We start from the raw sequence: 19,235 nt of genomic DNA, 5'->3' as shown, positions 1-19,235 counted from the left end.
TCACATTCCAGAGAGACAGTAAGGCCGCCTCTCTCACACAAGGGCCCAGCAATGCACCCAAGGCAGCCTCTCTCACACAAGGGCCCAACTATGTAACATTAACTCGTCCTACATTGATGGTATCAAGGGTTTAGGGTCAAATTAGAGGAACCAAAATTAGCAAGATGTCTCAGAAGCCAACCTCTTGCTGGTGGGAGAAGAAGAATTAAAATCATTATAGACACTACAGCACACATAGTTTTTGTGCCAGATTACAGCTCAAAATCCCTCTGCTAGTTAGTTATGTTTGGGTAAGGCAGTTTCTGAGGGCTTCGGGGAGGAGTATGAAAAGTGATAGTGGAGTTAGAGAAGACCTTTCCACCCAACTGACTTTCAAATTGAAGGAGACAGTCAGCTCCATTTCCCCATCCCATACAACACTACATTGACTGCCTCACCTCCTTTGAGTTGCCAATTGGAATGAGGCAGCAAAGAAGCAGGATGTGCCTTATTCAAAATGGCAGCCATGTTAGATAGCACAACAAGGCTCCCACTTGGCTAGGTAAGGTGAACAGCTGAAAAATGATTGCTTCTACTATAATGGTGCTTGTGAAGTGTCATGTGTGGTTGGGGCAGGAGAGGCACATCTATCCATTATTCTAGAGCAGTGGCAGGGGAACTTGTGGTACAATGGCCAATGGTCAGAGATGTTAGGAATCTGGAGAGTGATAGGGTACCCTACCTGCCTGTCCTAGAGAGATTAGAGGTTCTACAGGCAACTTGGCAAGTACCTCTGTTATGCATATGGATAATTACTTTTTCCCTTACAGGAGAAAACAACACATACACAGTTATCTCCATGATAACCAAAGGGGGAAATTATTCTGCAAAAAAAATGTATCCCATTTCATGGCAGATTCTAGCAATCTATATTAATGGCAACACAAAAAACAACAACCATACTTTTGCAAGGCAAACATTGTGTCCAGTACCTGAAGTATGTCAAGAGTGAAGTGAATTATAATCATGTTGCATCAAGATGGTGTCCATAATCTAACAAGGAACCTGTGCACATAGCATGAAAGTGCTAACTTTAAGACAGTCTGGACACATATGCTCTTGTTCTGGGTCTTAGATAAATAGTTTCATGTGGATGGAAGTGTTTGTGTGTGGGCCTCAGCTTGGAATAAATATTGTGTCAGTGCAATGCACTCAGGTTGAACAAGAGTGAGGCCTGGATGTAGAGAAAATAACAACAACAGAAACCCTGACTTTCATAATTTGCAGCTGCAAATTCATTCACCAGACATCTTAAATCGACTTTCTATTGGAAAACTTGCATTGTCCCTGGGAATGTTCACACATAACTCGGCTTCACTGAGTACACTTAATTTCCTTATTTAACGAGGTCAAAATTCATTGAATTCATTCAAGTTGACTTTAATTAGCCGAGTTGCCTTGCATATCAAAGTGGAAATCAGCTGCACAAATTCAGCACAACTGAACTGAGACATTCAGCTTCAGCAAAGAAAAAACTAACACAAGGCCTGTTCTAATGTAATATTTTGCAGCTGAAGCGATTTCTGTGGCTTCATAACTTTGAAGGCATTTATAACTGGTCATCTAAGCAACTTGTTCATAGACAATCCCAAGACTGCCAACTGTCAGGAATACTTTCACGGTTCACAGGACTATCTCCAAAAGCAAGCTGCAAGGATGGCTCATTTGCACAAAACACTTTCATAAGCATATAGCCACAGGAATGAGTCCAGGATCTATCCCGTTGCTTCCTAACACTATATTGAGAGTGAACCGTAATGGCTGGAACAAGGTCTTTTGTTTCCACTTGAGGTCAGCATTGACAGCAGCCAGTCAATCACCCAGATGCTCAGATTTTGTTTAAAATAGTATTTCAAAGCCTGATAAGAGCAAATTGTTTTTCTGTGGCTACCGTGGAGATGTTTTGAAAAAAGGAAACAAACTGATACACAATGGCAAGAAGCTTATATTTAATATTCACAATATTTAATTTGGGGGCAATGGAATAAAGCTCTAACCTCTTATGTCCTAGTTCAGCAATTCTTGTGCGCATAAAGGGGTGGTCCTTTGCCCTCAAGGTACCACACGTGTACCACACGTGGACAAGCTTCAGGTCATTGGCTGCATGCAGCTTTCACAGGCCCTCAAGTGTGGCACGCCATGGGTACCCACTCAAACCCTCTTGCCACCGAACTGTCCCCTGTGCCCATGTGTCTTCCTCCCTATGTAAGCTATGAATCCCTTGGCCCCACAGCTGTTTAGGCAAGCTGGGGTGGGGAGTGCGATTGTGGTGGTGAGGAAGGCAGGCGGGGACAGCTCTCCCCAAGTGCCCATGATCTTTGTGTACAGGTGTCAGTCTGCCTGTGTTATGGTCCCACACACCACCAGCTCTTACCATGGCCCACTGCTGCATGTGTTCCTATATCATGCAACCCATCATAATTTTTGCACCAGTTTAACTGTCATGGCTCCCCCTACTGAATCTTTGGAGGAATCCACAGGTTGACGTGGGGGGGGGTAAATTTGTTGTTGTTGTTTTAAAAAATACCAGCTGCATGCCTTTAACATGTACCTGGACTAGAAGGTTCTGAGATACAGATATAGCCTGAAAATTGTTTTTGCGGCTTGGCCTGCAGATGATAAGACACATTGCCCGTGTTTCATTCTCCAGCTGAATGTGAGAACATTCGCAGCTGCTTCTAGTGTGCCTCGCTACAGACAATAAGGTACCTCGGGACTTGGCTTCTTAGTTCTGCTGAGGATGGATGAGCTCATGTTTCTTTATATAGATATCCCGTCAGATTCCTCTCCATAGCAACACGTCCTGGCGTGACAGCCTCTGGGCTTGTGCTGTCAGAGAGCCTGGCTGCTTGAGTCTGACACCGCATCCTCCCCATCATTGCAAACAGCACCCGCTCAAAGGCAACAGACCGGAGAGGAACCAGCGCAGGTAACAGGAGGGTGGATCAGCGTGCTGCTACAAAGCATCACGCTGCCTCCTTCACAAACACAGTAAGCCAGGAACAGAGCTGTCTTCTACACTGCCTGGTGCCACAATGCCATCTTGTGGCCAAATGATTCAAAAACAGAATTTACTATGCAGCAAGAAGGTATGTACAGATTTTTAAAACCCCAAATCCTTAGGGAGGAAGGGCAAGAGAGAAATCCAGCAAACAAGCAAACAGTGTGTTTGTGTGTCAGCAATTTCACATTTGAGTTCTTTGAGAACTCTCAGGCGGATACATCTGGACCCAGAGATTCGTCAGTTTTTGTTTTCTCTATTAGGCCTAGAACTTCACCTCTTGCCACCACTGTTTTCCTCTGTTCCCCAGACTCCCTTTCCTGGAAAGTTAGTTCAGATCCCTATCTGCCCTGTATCTTTTGCTGTGAAGACAGATGCAAAAAATAAATAAATTCATTCAGCTTCTCTGCAATTTCCCCTTTAGCACACCTTTAATTATAATAAAGAGGGCATCCTCTTGGTTCTGGCAGTACCTCTCCTGATCTGAACCATACACTCCAGTTGAGCTTCTGATATTGCATTTTTGAACCACTCCAAGCTCAGGAGTCAGGATTCAAGGGTTCAGGTACAGGACAAGAAGTTCAGAACTGGATGGAAGTGACAAAGATGTCCCAATAAGCTTCCCTACCTCTGCCACCAAGTTTTAAAAGACAAGGCATGGTGCACTCCCCATGAGACTCTCTCGCCTTGTGGGAACGTTGAGCTTGCAAGTTCACACTGCATCAGGGTAGGTGTGTCTGCTCCCATCTGTGAAGGCTTTACACTCCTATTCTCTCTCTAGTCCAGTAGTCCTCCCCCTGTTCAGCCTTCATCATGGGCTGATCAGAACCCGCCCCAGAGTCCACTGAGGGAGGGTCGGTGGAGAGGGCCCACTTCGCTTTCCAAAGTGGATGAAATTGGGGCGGGAAGGGGAGGTTCCCCCTTCCTCCAACCCAGGTTCCAACAGTACAATCCTCCCCTCTGTTTCTTCTTCCTTCTCCATCTGAGCCAGCAAATCCAAGCCTGATTCCAACAGTGCTACAGGCTCATAACAGTACATATGACAGACAGTGCAGGACATTGGAAAGCCCACAACACCTGCTAGCTTTTTTTTTTTTGGGGGGGGGGGAGTTTCTTAAGTTACTTTATTAGAAGCTTAGGTCATGGAGAGGAGAAGTGTGCCCAGAGTAGTGTGCCCTGGCCTCCTTGCCCTGCTGCTAAACTCACCCAGCTACTTAACTTGCTTTGATGCTTTGGCAGCTGAAAAAAGGGTGGTTCATCAGCTGGGGCTCCCCTTAGCTCCTGCAGTGCGCTCCCCTTGCTACAAGAGTGACCCAAGAGGTTCTGCGGAATAGACAGAATCACCCTGATGATTGCACTGGCACCAAGAATAGAATTTAGTCCTTTAACCCAATGCAGAGGACTTCATAAGCACTACACAATTCAGATCTACATCCATTAACTCCTCGTGGTCCATGTTCATAAGTGGTCCCTATACAGTGGTACCTCGGGTTAAGTACTTAATTCGTTCCGGAGGTCCGTTCTTAACCTGAAACTGTTCTTAACCTGAAGCACCACTATAGCTAATGGGGCCTCCTGCTGCTGTTGCGCTGCCGGAGCACAATTTCTGTTCTCATCCTGAAGCAAAGTTCTTAACCCAAGGTACTATTTCTGGGTTAGCGGAGTCTGTAACCTGAAGCATATGTAACCCGAGGTACCACTGTACTCAGAAGGCTTGTGTTCTTCGCAACAGGGAGAGAACTCCACTTTGGGGGGGGGTTTGGAACCTTACTGCTTGAATGCTGCTTTCTGCATAGAACCCCCAAAGCCATGTCTTACCTGTCAGCAGATGCTGCTTGAGTTGAGCGTCGCAAAAGGAACTGGGAGGTGATCGGTAAAGGGCTTCATTATCTAACCCTGTAAATGCAACAGAAATGGGGGGGGGGGGGGAGAGAGAGAAACACAGTAAGATTTTCTTACCATTCAAAAATGGTCAACTAATCAAGGGGGCCTTGAAGAAGTTCCAGCCAGTGAAATTACATCACCAGGAGAAAGGGTCCAATTATATTTACACACACACCCTTTATAAACTGAATCATTTCTTCCTTGAACAACTGCATTTCAGTCACAATATTCTGACCCCGTCCACTTTTGCCTCTAGCACTGCTCACTATCAGAATGCGGCCCCTGGAAGTTTGGCCCGGGTTGGACCTGGCCCTTGGGATGAAAGTAGGGAAGCAACTGGGCACTGTCCGAAGGGGCAGAAATGATGAGCCGTCTGCCTCCTCTTTACAAAGGCCACTGCTTCTCTGGAATTTGCATATATACTAATAGCAAACATTATATACTGATCAGCAGTTTAGGATGTGGAATGTCAAACAGCAGCAACAATGAATTCTAGCAGCAACAGAGTTTTTTCTTATACCTTCTTTTTCCAAAGCTTCAACAAGTCTCTTTACAACCAGCAGTGCTTGTTCAGGGAGATTTAACCAGTCAACAAACTCCATCTGCCCAGGAGGTCCTGTTAGGAAGAGAGAGGCAAACAAGACTGTTGAACTCATACACTCCTCATTCCAGCACAACGTCAAGCAGCAAAATTGTCAAAGTCTCCCACAGGCTCAAATTTGCAGGATATGTTTGGTGCTAGATGGCCAGGTACTGGCTTTAAAAAGAATAAAATTGATTTGGTTGCTACTTCCAGCTACTAAACTGAATGCATGAAGGAAAGGTAGAGAACCTGTGACCCTCCTCCATGGTCTACAACTCCCAACATCCCTCACTAGTCACAATTCACTTGTATGCCATTGAGTTTAGAAGAACAGAAAATTATCATGTAGTTTGAGCATTAAGTCACTTGAGTGTCTCACTTTTCCCCACCTTTGCTGGATCACTCTTTTTTAAAAAAACAATAACAACTATTTTTTATTATTATTTATAAAATGCCTAAAGTTTTTAAGTGCTGTACACAAATTTAAAAGCAACAATGTCCCCATCCACAAGCTGATAATCTAATAGACATGATGTCAAGGAGGAAGCAGGAAAAAAGCAACTTCAGATAGTAATTCTTTACATTAAATGACATTGCACCACCCAGACTCTTAGTAATTTCCTAAGACGCTCATTACTTCACAGTTGGTTCAGGAGGCACGTGCGCTCCTAAACTATATTCTATCATCAAAACGTCTGTGTTCTCTGTATTTTGAAGCTATTGTTTATTATGGATTTTGTTATACAGCACTCTTATCTTAAAAGGAACAATCTATGTACACTATATATTGTGGTTTTTTTCTTTGCTGTGGTTGTCAGAAAATTCTACACTGCGTCTGAAGTTGTTTTTTTTGTCTGTAGTTTTTTTTAATGAACTTTTTTGGGGGGAGAATGCATGTGGATACAGATGGTCTCCCAATTCTAATATGTATTTAAGCAAGCTACACAAAATCTGTTTCATAGCTCCAGATCTCCAAAACATGGACCTGACTTTCCTGTGCAGGTTTCCCAAACTCTGACTATTGCACATTTACGAGCATGAATCCTGGCCAGCAGATGGCTCTAAAACCACAAAAATCAGAGTCCTGTTCCAGTCCCGAAGAAGCGGTAAAATGGACAGCATTGGAATCTCATCCGGTTTTTGAAGCTGGAATTACTGACATCAGAGCTTGGACAAGGGCTCCTTACATTATAAAACCCAAAGTGAGCTCATCTCTGCAGCAGCTTTGCACAACAGAGTCTGTCAGGTACACAAAAATACCCAAGTGTCTTATGATACCTTGAAGAGCAAATCATCATACTGTAATAAATTTTAAATGTGTAAATATTAAATCTTTAAGGTGTCACCAGACTAGACTTTGCTGCAACAAACTAACAAGGCTACCCCTCTAGAAATTGTTACAAAAATATTAACTATAATCAGAAGTAAACCCTGTACATTCATGTTTATATTTGTAACTCTCTTCAGTGCATCACCATCTTGAGCTAGACTCTGTGGGTGTCAACAGCATGATGTACGGGAAGAGCGGACATTAGGAGTGAAGTGGGAATGGTCAGCAAAAACTAGAGTTGCCTCATTTCTGCATCAGGAAATGAAGGAGTTGCAATTTGCAATCTTAGTGTTCATAGAGCAGCACTGAGTCACTCCAAATCCATTCCCGTGTATTTGATTGCTGTGGTGAATGATGCAAGAGATTGTAAAAGAAGCTCTTTCAGTGTCTACTCTAAACTAAGTCTAATTAGGTTCAGGTAAGTGTGCAAAGGATGAGGCCTACTGCACAATTCTCTACAACCCTGCAAAACGGGAAGCTGCAATTCTTCCAACTTTGAAATGGGCAAAGAATCAGAAAAGCAATATGAGAGATTAAACAAACATTTGCACTTTGAATATACTTGAGCTGTCTCCTACTGGCAAGTGCAAAAGTGAAAGCTACCTCTGAAAACCAGAAAACAATTCCAGCAGAAATAAATGATTACAGAGTCAACCATTGCAAAGTAGCTGCTTTCAAGGAAATGGCAAGGAGACGCTGCAGTTGCATACACACATATGTATTCATAAATGCATACATACATCCTTTTATTTGTATGCTGACTTTCCATAGATAAAACCATGCTCAGGGCAGCTTACAACATGAAAAAACAGGTAACTAAAATAGCCATCAACAATAAATAAAAGTGTGTGTGTGTGTATTGCTTTGATATTTTAATTGCATAAAACACCCTGTAACTAGTCCCAGAGAAATATGGTGTATATATAAATATTTCAAGTAATAAAAATAAACGAATAAGGGTTTATTTCCCACAAAACTGGCACGTAGTTGGAAACTACTGTCTGGCAACCTGATACCTGACTATCATTTCTTACTCTACACACACTTTTGCTTCCTCTCTGTAGCACCTTCGGGGGGTGGGGGTGGAAACTATGCTAGGTCAGGCCAGGTAAAGGTAAAGAGACCCCTGACCATTAGGTCAGTTGCAGACGACTCTGGGGTTGCAGGGCTCATCTTGCTTTATTGGCCGAGGGAGCCAGAGTACAGCTTCCGGGTCATGTGGCCAGCATGACTAAGCCGTTTCTGGCGAACCAGAGCAGCACACGGAAACGCCATTTACCTTCCCACCGGAGCGGTACTTATTTATCTACTTGCACTTCATGCTTTTGAACTGCTGGGTTGGCAGGAGCTGGGACTGAGCAACGGGAGCTCACCCTGTCACAGGGATTCGAACCGCCGACCTTCTGATCGGCAAGCCCTAGGCTCTGTGGTTTAACCCACAGCGCCATCCACCAAAGGACCATCTAATCCAGCACCCTGTTCTCACAGTAGCCAACCAGATGCCTGTGGGAAGCCTGAAAGCAGGACATGAGTGCAACAGCACTTTTCCTTCTTGTGATTCCCAGCAACTAGCTTTCAGAGGCATATGACTTCTGACACTAGGAGAATGCTACTGCGTCTGGTAGACGTTCACAGCCTTATCCTCCATGCATTTGTCCATCCCACCCTTTCAGGTCATCCAAGTTGTTGGCCATCACTCTGCCTTGGGGTAACAAATTCCACAGCCAAGTGATGGAATGTGTGAAGAGGACTTGAACCTTCCAACTTTCAGCTTACTTTAATGACACCAGGTTTTAATATTTAAAAAGAAAAAGAAAAACCTCTCTGCTACCGCTTCTGCAGCATAATACATAATTTTATACACCTATATACTGTCCCCTCTTCTCTAAACTAAAAACACCCAAATATTTGTTCCCCTTTCCTGAACCTTTTCCAGCGCCACAATATCTCTTTTGAGGAGAGGCTCCCAGAAATGTACACAGCGTTCTAGGTGTACGCCATGGATTTATAGCATGACATTAGGATATTGGCAGTTTTATTTTCCACCCCTTTTCTAATTATCCCTAACATGGAATTTGTATTTTCCACAGCTGCCACACACTGGGTTAACATTTCCATCAAATTATCCACCATGACCCCAAGCTCTTTTTCCCCTGCTCATTCACTGCCAGTTCAGGCTACACTAGTGTTTATGTGAATTGCAGTGTACTAAGATATCCCCCAATCAACTGCCCAGAGTTTCTATAATTCAGCTGTTTCCATCATTTGATGTGAGGGACTGGCGGGCCCCTGACAAGTGTGCCCTGGGGCAAGGGGGGCTGAAATCTAACTTGGGGGGCAGTGGTTTGTAGGGATCTGCATGAACCAGGAGGCAAGGATCAGAGGCAGGGGAAACTTCAGAGCTGGAGGAAGAGGTAGGTCAGGCAAGTGAAGGGCCCGGTGCTTCCCCAACCATTCCTGCACCACTGTCTCCCAGAGCCAGGAGGGAATTGAAATGGGAGGCACAGAGAAAGTTTCCACGCAGGCGCAATTTCTGGCTGTGTGCATCTGTTGGGGGAAGGTACGCAAGCTGGTGGTGTGAGAGTGGCCCCCTGTTGCTGCAAATGCTCCCTAGAGCGCAGGGCTGGGAATAGCTGCCTAGCCATGAGATTGGTGTGGATAGATATCCAGAGCTATAGAGAATAAATACTTAATTATCTGCCTTGGCTGGGAAGCACCCTTGACATTTTATATATTAAATGTTTGCAATTACTTTTACTGTTGATGTTTTATTGTGCAACCAAATAAATGGAATGACTCTCCCTCCAGGAATGCCATAGGTGTTTTTTCTTATGTAGGTCTTCCTTTGTACACTCGTTATAATCCTGTTAATTGCAGTGCCCTAAAAAACCCAGTTTTGCCATTTGCCAACAAATTAATTTGCTGTCTGAAACAAATGCCACACAGTACTCCATGAAACCTTGATCCTGGCTCACCTTAGGGTTGATTCACAGTACCTCTGGTACCATGTTGAAATGCAGATTGGTAACGTGGTCCTAATCCGTACACAGAGGAAAGTGTCACCAGTTTCTACACCAGCCACACATAGCCTGACAGCACTGGCTTTTTCATGCTGATCAGCAGTGAGAAGACACTGGAAAAGTGGACGCTGTGTGCACAGAAGAATAATGTGCAGAGTGTACTGCCAGCTGCTATGTGTCCAGGTTCTCATGAATTAGGCTTTGGCCAAGGCCCAAGGATCCAGCTTTGGTTGAATCTGGATTTCCTTCAAAGCAATCCTAAAACTAAAGATCAAATGCTGAAATAAAAAAAAATATGGGTCAAACCTCAAGAGCTGGCAAGTTTTAGGGACAGTGGTAGGCACATTGGTGTGCAAGCAGCCCACTCAACACAAACTCAGCAATGCCATTTTTCCATGTGCCTAAAGCAATGGCCTTTTCACGAGTTAGGAGCAGTGTGTTCTAAAAGGATGGGGGAAATCTCTAATGATGGAATTTTAGTTGAACTAAAACCCCATTTTATTATGTGTTGGTTTGAAGCAACTCCTCTTGTAAAACCCTGTCTGTCAAAACTGGGTCAAGTTTGTTTGTACTCTTTGGTTTCATTGGCTCTTTTCTGACAGCTGGATGGGCGGAAGGAGATGCTTCTCTTCACACCTTTGCCATGAGCAGCTGGCCAGGGAGCGAAGGCTGCCAAGGACACCAGGCCCCCAGGGAAAGGAGGGGGCAGAAAGGGAGCTCTAACTGGGCAGGATGCAGTCGGATGCCCGGCCATGGTAGCTGAAATAGGCACGGGTCGTGAGCTATGCAAGGCCAGTAAAAGCACCAGCGCTCCTTTTCCTGGGTGCAAGCCACACTGGAACGCCTTTCATTTGCAAAGCAACACTGTACTGGTTTTTCCTTTCTTTCCCCAAATGCAATTTAATGATCTTTCAGGGATCTTTCCCCCACCCCCAGGGCAATCCCGTGAATCTGAGAGTGTAAAGAAGGGACAACGAAAGAGGCCGAAATTGGTTAAATTCAGCCAGGCAAGCAGTTAAAATGTAACCAGCTCAGTCAGATTGGTGGTTTTTGTTGTTTTTTCTATGTGCAAGACTCTGATTTTGTTGCCTTGCTTTCTTTACAAGCTCTGACAATCTGGCTTCATTGGTTTAAAGGGATATTTCCTAGAATTTCTTGCTAAAATCTTCTGTATGTGCTGCACAGTTGTTAAGCTACCACATGAGTCCTGGGGAGAATTCACAAGGTTCTATAAGATTTGGTGTCCTCTGGGCTTTGGGAAAGTAAAACTAAGGCTCCTTTCTTTTTATTATTTCCTAGAGCTGCTCTGGAAAGAGAGTTCCCTGACAGGTAGCTGGACAGATAGTTTGTTAGGAGCTTCAGTCTGAAGGTAGTAACCTATTGTGATTATACGGGGGGGGGGGTACCCTTCCACAAAAAGGGGCTTTGCCAGGAAGACCCCCTCATCTGTCACGCTGTTTTTTTTTCCCTTTTAAAATTTTTGTTTATTTTAAAATTTGCTGGCTATTCCCATGGGTGCCTTGCTGTGATGCCAAATGGTTTATGACCCCAGCCTACCAAATAAAAATGTGATTTTTGAAATCACTTTTTAACTGAATACAGTAGGTGATGGGAAAGATATCTGGAGTTCTCACCATGCCCACTTTTACACTTTAGCCACCTGCATTTTGATATGCAGTCACAAGCACCCATCTGAGGGTTGACTCTGGGTCAATGCAGCCCTTGGCCTGAGAATGGCTTGGCCACCCTGATTTAACAAACTGGTGTTCATTCTGACCATTAGCCACCTTGAGTTCCTTCCGGGGATGGGGAACCTGTGGCCTTTCAGATGTTGGTGGACTCCCAATTCCCATAAGTCCCAGCCAGCATGGCTAATGACTGTTCTTCAACCTGGAGTCTCGGATGTTGTTGGAGTACAACTCCCGTCATCCTGACCATTGGCTGAGGTGGCTGGGGATGACGGGAGCTGTAGTCCAGCACCATCTGGAGACCCCAGGTTGAAGAACACTGATCTGGAGGGCCATAGATTCCCCATCCCTGCTTTAGCAGAAGATGCAGCTTAACTCTCTGCACTTGAGGTTGGTGGCAGTGTAAAGAAGGAGGGGCAAAGGGAACTTGGCCAGTCTGGAGGAAAGTTGTGCACCCACCTTCAAAAGTCCCTCCTCATCTTACCTGAGGTGCATGGGGACCTTTTTATCCTGGTTTGCTTAAGAGCCTTGGAGCATAAGGTGTAATTCCCCAGCTGCCTAGTCACTGAAGCATTTTCTGTGCTAACATGACAGCTGCAAAAATCTAGAAATGTCAACCAAGGAGGTGACACTACGGGAAATAAGAGAGTTTCGCAGTAAATTGACGTCCCTTTTCCACTTGAATGGTGTGGAAGGCAGCAGGATTGTTCCTATTGGTCTTGGGCAAATAGCATATTAAACCATTGCAACAGCGTCCCCTTCCTCCTTTGCCCCCTGGTCCTTCCTAGGTCTTAACACTAAGGAGTTTTGACTTCAGCCACACATAGCCAGGAAATGGACCGTTAAGCCTGACATTTCAATCTGCCCTAACGTCAGTACAGGCCAAAGGAAACAGCTAGTACAGAAGCTGGCCAATGCATTAAACTGACCCAGATTTTGTAGTGGTTTTAAAAAAAATATCTGCAATGCAAATGAAAAACTACATGATCGTGCATGGCTTTTTTTTTTTTTAGACAGAAGGATGAAAGGAGCCCTGTGGAGAATAGGGATCTCAACAGCAAGATCAGCACATCCATCTCTAACATCCCCTAAAAACTCATGTACCGCTGCAGAGATCCCTGCTGCACCAGCTGAAAGCAGAACAGAACAGGTTACCTCTGGCAGTGTTCCCAAGAGCTGCAGTCCTGAACAAGGCCCTGTAGCAGAGTGTTGCAGGAGTGGAGGCAGATCCAAAGTCAGCCCATTCCCAGAGGGGGAGATGATTCAGACTCTTATGCTGAAACTGTGTGGAGTTGGTATGGCATATAAATAAAACATAACTGTGCCACCCCAATGCATCTTCTCACCTCGGCCAGAATGAGCAAGAGGGCTTTGAAGCACAGCTTCTAGCCAGTGCTTTGCTTGGCTCCCTTATTAAATTTATGTTAAACCAACCAAAAGGCCTCACTCCAAATTAAAATGATCTCTCTTCAAAATATTTTGTCTCTATAGTCTTCGGTCTCTCCAATTTTGCCATGCTCCACATTTTATCTAGCCATTCTATTATAGAAGGTAATTTACTGGGTTCGATTTGGTGGCAATTAAGCATTCCGGCTGCTAATAATAGGTTGTTAACAAGGATCTGACTAGGTTTATTCACACCGACTCCTCTGTACACAAAATGAAACCAGACTGGGGAATTCATGGTGGCGCCTTTAACTCCTGCACTTTGGAGGGGTGATAAAAAGTAAGAATTGCCCTAAGGCCAACATTTAATTTGAGGTGAGAGACTGTGGCCATCCAAAAGGGCTGTAGCTTAGTAGCAGAACTTCTGTTTGCATACAGAAGGACCAAGGTTCAAGTCCCAATATCTCCAGGTGCGGCTGGGAAAGATCCCTGGCCAAATCCCTGAAGAACAGCTGTAAGTCAGTGTTGACAACACTGAGCTAGATGTACGGAGGTGTCTTGGTGGAAGGCTGCTCTCTATGTTTCAGAAGCTGTTGGAAGGTTAACTTTGATAATCCATTGCCACTGGCAATGTTGACCAGGGCTGTGTGTCATGAGTTCTTTGGTTCTGTCAAGATCTGGTATGGTTTGGCAGCCCTGGATAGAGGAGGAGGAAGTAGAGGGGGGTGTGGCCTGAAGGCTGCCACCCAGGGATGGAGGGAGGTGGCAGCAGAGCAGAAACCAGGCACTCACAACAAATTTTTTGTGGGTGCCTGGGCACCCTGGAGTTGGCACCAGTGGGCCCATGCCTAGAAAGTGTGGGTCAAGCAGGAAAATGGCTCGGACCTGCAGTTTCCAGGCAAGGAAATAGCGGAAGTGTGGATGAGCCTTATGTCTCTAGCGAGCCAACAAGAGCTCCTTGCAGCCTGTGGACTAAACCAAGCTTTCCTGAAATGTTATCCAAGTCAATTAAAACACAGCCCCAGAACTTTTTCTTCAGTTTAATTAATCAGTACATTTTTAATGCTTCTCAGAGCAGAGGCTTTCAAGGCCACGGAAGAAATGAACAACGTTTGCTCCTAATTCATTAAGAATTATTTTTAGCCCTGCATCTGTGCAAGGGTGACTGGGGATAATGAAGATGGTAAAACCATAAACCCAACCAAGAATAGGGGAGAAATCCATTCGGTTCGCATTTTAATAGGAAGCTACTAGATTCAATACATGAACCCAAACACTGCTATCCTTGAAATTCATTGCTCTGAATTTTGCAATGCTGTTGGCCAGCTTAAAAAGGGGGGGTGTACATTAAAGAGTACACACAACAATGTGTAGATAATTTTTAAAATGCATTATATTAAGAGAAAATTGCTTGCAAATATGTATATATTAAGAGAAACAGACAGAAATGCGTATTTAAAAACAAAACAAAAAGCAAACTGATGTGGGAATGTGGAACACGACCCATATCTCAGTCCCCTGAGAGAGACTTTCTTTGTGGGACAGCACAGATTCATAAATTGTTGGCAGTCATCCTCTGTGACTAGTTGGAAGGAATTCCAAACCTTTTGCTCAGGGAACAGGAGTCAGCCACAACTGCCAAATGACCTCCTTCCCACCCCTCAGCCTGCCTGCATGTGCTGCTTTGGCAGGTAAGAAAAGTGACGTAGAGAGAAGATGCTACCTCTTTGGGAGGTGGTATGACCCACCTCTTAAAAATTATGGGTTGGATTCAAAGTAGACCCACTGAAAGGAATGGGCATGACTAACCTAGGCCCATTCCTTTCAGTCTACCCCGGCCCACTAAGTGGAACTCAGTTGGATACAACCCACAGGGTGGTATTCAACTACTGCATCCCATCAGTACAAGGATTTTTGCTTGCACAAAATCACTGCCCCTCTCTCTTCCCACTGGATGTTCCCCATGGCCTCTCCAGATTTGCTTCAGAGGCTTAAAGGAACCCATAGAACAGATTTAGGGGGCACACCAAGCAGAAATCCTTGCATTGATGTGATGTTCACTTAGCACTACATTCCACCCACAACCTTTAGGAGGAGGAATCATACCACTTCCCAAATAGCAACTTCTGTATACATTACTAGGTAAATAACAGAAGAATTAAGTGAGCCGAAGAAGCTGGGGAAGTTTACTGTGTGCACATAGGCACACTAAAAAGGAAGAGGCTACAAAAATCAGCCAAGGAAAGGCAAAGCAGAGGTGCCTTTATCAGTGTTGCTTGGGAATTCTAATAAAACAAAAAATCAGTGCAGTTCCAAATGGTTCATTCAACCCACCATCTTCATTCAATATGGAGTCCAACTGTATTTAAACAGAGAAGAAAACCTGCTCCTTGGTTTCAGGAACCAACATACAAAATTTGGTTGTGAACTCTTAAGAGGTGTACAAATGCAAAAGAATGTAAGGGGATGAAGAGAACTACAGAATTAGAGGAACAGAAGTAGAGAAGAAGAAGAAGAAGAAGAGGAGGGGTTTGGATTTGATATCCCGCTTTATCACTACCCGAAGGAATCTCAAAGTGGCTAACGTTCTCCTTTCCCTTCCTCCCCCACAACAAACACGCTAAGGTGAGTAAGGCTGAGAGACTTTAGAGAAGTGTGACTGGCCCAAGGTCACCCAGCAGCTGCATGTGGAGGAGCAGAGACGCAAACCTGGTTCACCAGATTACAAGTCTACCACTCTTAACCGCTACACCACACTGGCTCTCCCACTGGAGCAGATGCGGGGGGGGGAATACAGCCTATTTATCCACATATTTTAATATACTCAATGGCCCATCTGGCACCATACATCCTGCTGTCTATGGCAATAACTGTGTATAACAGAAGAAACCTACATTTTTGGATGGCCCTCAAAAGAGGAACAGGGTCCCAAACTCAGTGATCCCTTTCTAGGGAGAAAAAAATCATGACGAGAGCTCCAGTTTGAGGTCAATTTGTGGCTGTCTCCACTTTGGCTGCAGTTAGGAACCACTTTTTTCACAGCTCGATTAACAACCTCTGTGACCAATGAAGCATTAGAATTCCTCCATATGTTCACAATAGCAAAGGTATGACTCAACCAGCACCACGGCCCAAGGCAGAAAGTGTGTCAGACATATGCCGCCTTGAGCAAGGCACTGTGGGTGCGCACTGTGAGAGGGGAGCTGCTGGAGAAGTGCAATGATTCAGATGAATGGATGGCTTGAGAATTTCAATCTTTACACATTCTGATACAAGCTGACCTGATCCTCACCTTTGAAGGTTAAGGTGTGGATCAGAAAATAGCTGCACATCAAATGTTACACTTCTCTCAACACTGCAACACAGTTTTCAGCTCAGGAACAATATAAAATACAGTGATACCTCGGGTTAAGTACTTAGTTCGTTCCGGAGGTCCGTTCTTAACCTGAAACTGTTCTTAACCTGAAGCACCACTTTAGTTAATGGGGCCTCCTGCTGCCACCGCGCCGCCGGAGCACGATTTCTGTTCTCATCCTGAAGCAAAGTTCTTAACCTGAAGCACTATTTCTGGGTTACTGGAGTCTGTAACCTGAAGCGTATGTAATCTGAAGTGTATGTAAACTGAAGCGTATGCAACCCGAGGTACTATTGTACATCTAAACCCGTGGATTATGAGGTACAGTATGTTTAGAAATGCCTGTTTCTAGGGGAAAATTTTTCAGAAATGTGTGTTTTGAGGGAAGACACATTTAACAACATGTATTTAGATGCAAATTTTCATGTGTTTTTTTTTGTAAATTAGTGCAGAAATGCACTTATGAGAACGCATGTGAAAGTGACACAGACCAGAAATTAACTTATTTGTCCATTCCTAATCAGAGGCCCAGTCTCCTCTTTAAACTGGCAAGCAGCTCTTTAAAGGAAACAATCTGCTCTGAGTTCCCTGTGTGTGTGTGCAAATCAGTCAGCTCAAACAGTTAATAAGTATCAATGCTCAGAGTGCAGTATGGCAAAAGCATCCAAGAACTAAGAAAAATTAACAGAAACTTATATAAGTTTGTGTGGAGATGATATAGATAGATATAGATGATACAGAGGATATGATATAGATATAGATATATTAATGACACTTATATTCCACCTTTTGTCCCTGGGAAGCCTCCTGCTCCAAAACAGCTCATGGTAAAACAACTATAAATACAATAAAATCAATTTAAGTACAACAAAACCACGTGCCTGATGCATAATCAGCAAGAAAGTCAAAATTTTGCAGAGAGAATGAGGTGACGAAAACAAAAAGTGGTTACACATTTCCAGATGTCCTGTCTTTCCCTTGGCCAAAACTCTTCATAAACCTCTGCAAACTACCTTTGATCAGACAACGGCATTGTGCTTAGCAATAGGCAAGATATTAATAATGCATTATAAAAGCGAAACTGTTACACACTCCACTCTTCGCAAGGAGGAATCCATAACCTTAAAGCAGTCCATCAATTCCTGTCACCTGTTTTAGACACTCCATATTGGGCTTAGCAACCCAGCAAATAAAACGGGCAATCAATTGAGCATCCTTAAATTCCCAGGCAACAACAGAGCCAGTGGCCTTATGCTGCAATTTAGTTCTGGACCAGATGATATCTAGCTGGAAGGGGAAACATCAGGCAGACTAAGATTTGTCAACTTTAAGGAGCAGCAGTCTGACACGCACAAATTAATTAAGCTTTCCCCTTCACTGTAGTTGCACCTAAAAGAAAGTTTAATTGGCTGAATTCCAATGTATGAAGTTACTGTTAAAAGCCCTAGATGCGAATCAGTACAGACACTGGCATCTATGGGCAATATTAAAATAGTCACTTAATGTTACACTGAATACAATGTATTAGGCCAATATTCTGCTCTATTTAATTATTCAGCTGGGAAGCCAATACAATCCTGTCTCATTTAATACAGGGTTGTTGTTTTTACAAAGCAAAGTCTCTATAACAATACAATATAGGTCTACTCAGAAGTAAGCCTCACTGAATTCAATGGAGCTTCCTCCCAGGTATGTGTGTATATATAGAACTACAGGGTTAGAAAAAACCCCAGAGCAAAACTGTAGTCCTGTTTAACTACTGATATTCTAATAAGAGACTTCCTGAATCTTTTTACTGACTGCCCAGGGCACCCTAAGTTTGTGGTATTGATTATTTAACAGAATTGCATACACATCAACACTTCATCTGAAAATAACTATATTAATGAATTCAGGTAGGTAGCCGTGTTGGTCTGATGCAAGGGGGGGGGGGGATGAAAAAAAATTGTCCAGTAGCACCTTAGAGACCAACTAATTTTGTTCATATTCCTGAAAGCAGCATACATTAAGGACCTAATCCTGCTCTTCCGCCACATCAACATGACTAGGAATAATCGGTTCAAGGCATCATACTTATTACAGGCAACAACTGATGTTTCATAAAACGACAAAGGAACTCAAACCTGCTGTCCACAGTACTCCTGGCCGGAAGTTGTTTAGAAAAGTCCCACCCCAAAAAACCCCTATAAGAACTCTAAAATAATGGAGCAGAGTCAGCTTCCTCAGTAAGGCAGTGCAAAGAGGAGCCTCGCCTTCCCCACTTGCAATCAAGCCCAGCTGAGCTGGCCATAGATTTAAGAACAGCTGGGGAAAGAAGAGCTCAGGGATATTTTTTTTAAAAAAAGTTTTATCAGTTGTATGTCTTTGTTTCTCAATTTGATCCTTTTACATGGTTTTGTATGCATTGTGGTATTTTATGCATTGTTGTTTTTATTGATAATAGTTTAGTAATTATTATAATTGTTAAGAGTGAAATTCTGTTTAATTATGATTTGCTGAAGTTCTGAGAGTTAATTTTACTGTGTACTATTACATTCTAATAGATGATTGAATATTTATTTGATATAAGTCGTTCCATTTTAAAGTTATTTTGTTATGATTTTTTTGTATTGGATGGGATTATTATAAGGTGTGTGTTCTTTGTTGTATATTTTGTTGCTGTAAACTGCCTTGTGTTTAGTAATACAGAAAGGCGGTATACAAATTAAAAGGTAAAGGGAAGGAAATGGTTTAGGGGTGTCCAAATGACACGCACGTGGCACCAAACACAGAAGTAGCCCCAAAACATAAATATGCAGTGCCCGATTTATGTATAAGCTAAACAAGCTATAGCTTAGGGCCCCACTCTCAAACAAACAAACCAGTAACGCCCCCCCTCCCATTCAGAGTCCAAGGCCAAGTAATAAACTTTTTTTAAGATTCACACCCTCAGCAATAGGGAGATTTGCC

General features: G+C 43.6%; 1 protein-coding gene across 3 annotated transcripts in view; it reads right to left on the bottom strand.

Moving 5' to 3' along the window:
* LOC309534522 (phosphatidylinositol 3-kinase regulatory subunit gamma) overlaps positions 1-19,235 on the bottom strand; it is a 246,006-nt gene that overhangs the window by 222,754 nt on the left and 4,017 nt on the right. For all 3 annotated transcript variants that reach the window (XM_082226732.1, XM_082226730.1, XM_082226731.1), the window contains exons 3-4: positions 5,445-5,540; positions 4,859-4,936 (exon numbers count right to left, since the gene is read on the bottom strand). In XM_082226732.1, coding sequence (XP_082082858.1) covers positions 4,859-4,936; positions 5,445-5,540 — 174 coding nt within the window. The remainder of the gene's footprint in view (positions 1-4,858; positions 4,937-5,444; positions 5,541-19,235) is intronic.

This window comes from Podarcis vaucheri, assembly GCF_965113315.1.
Source record: "Podarcis vaucheri genome assembly, chromosome: 6".
Classification (NCBI taxonomy): Eukaryota; Metazoa; Chordata; class Lepidosauria; order Squamata; family Lacertidae; genus Podarcis; species Podarcis vaucheri.
Note: the sequence above shows the minus strand (reverse complement) of the source record. Positions and strands in the feature narration are given on the sequence as shown.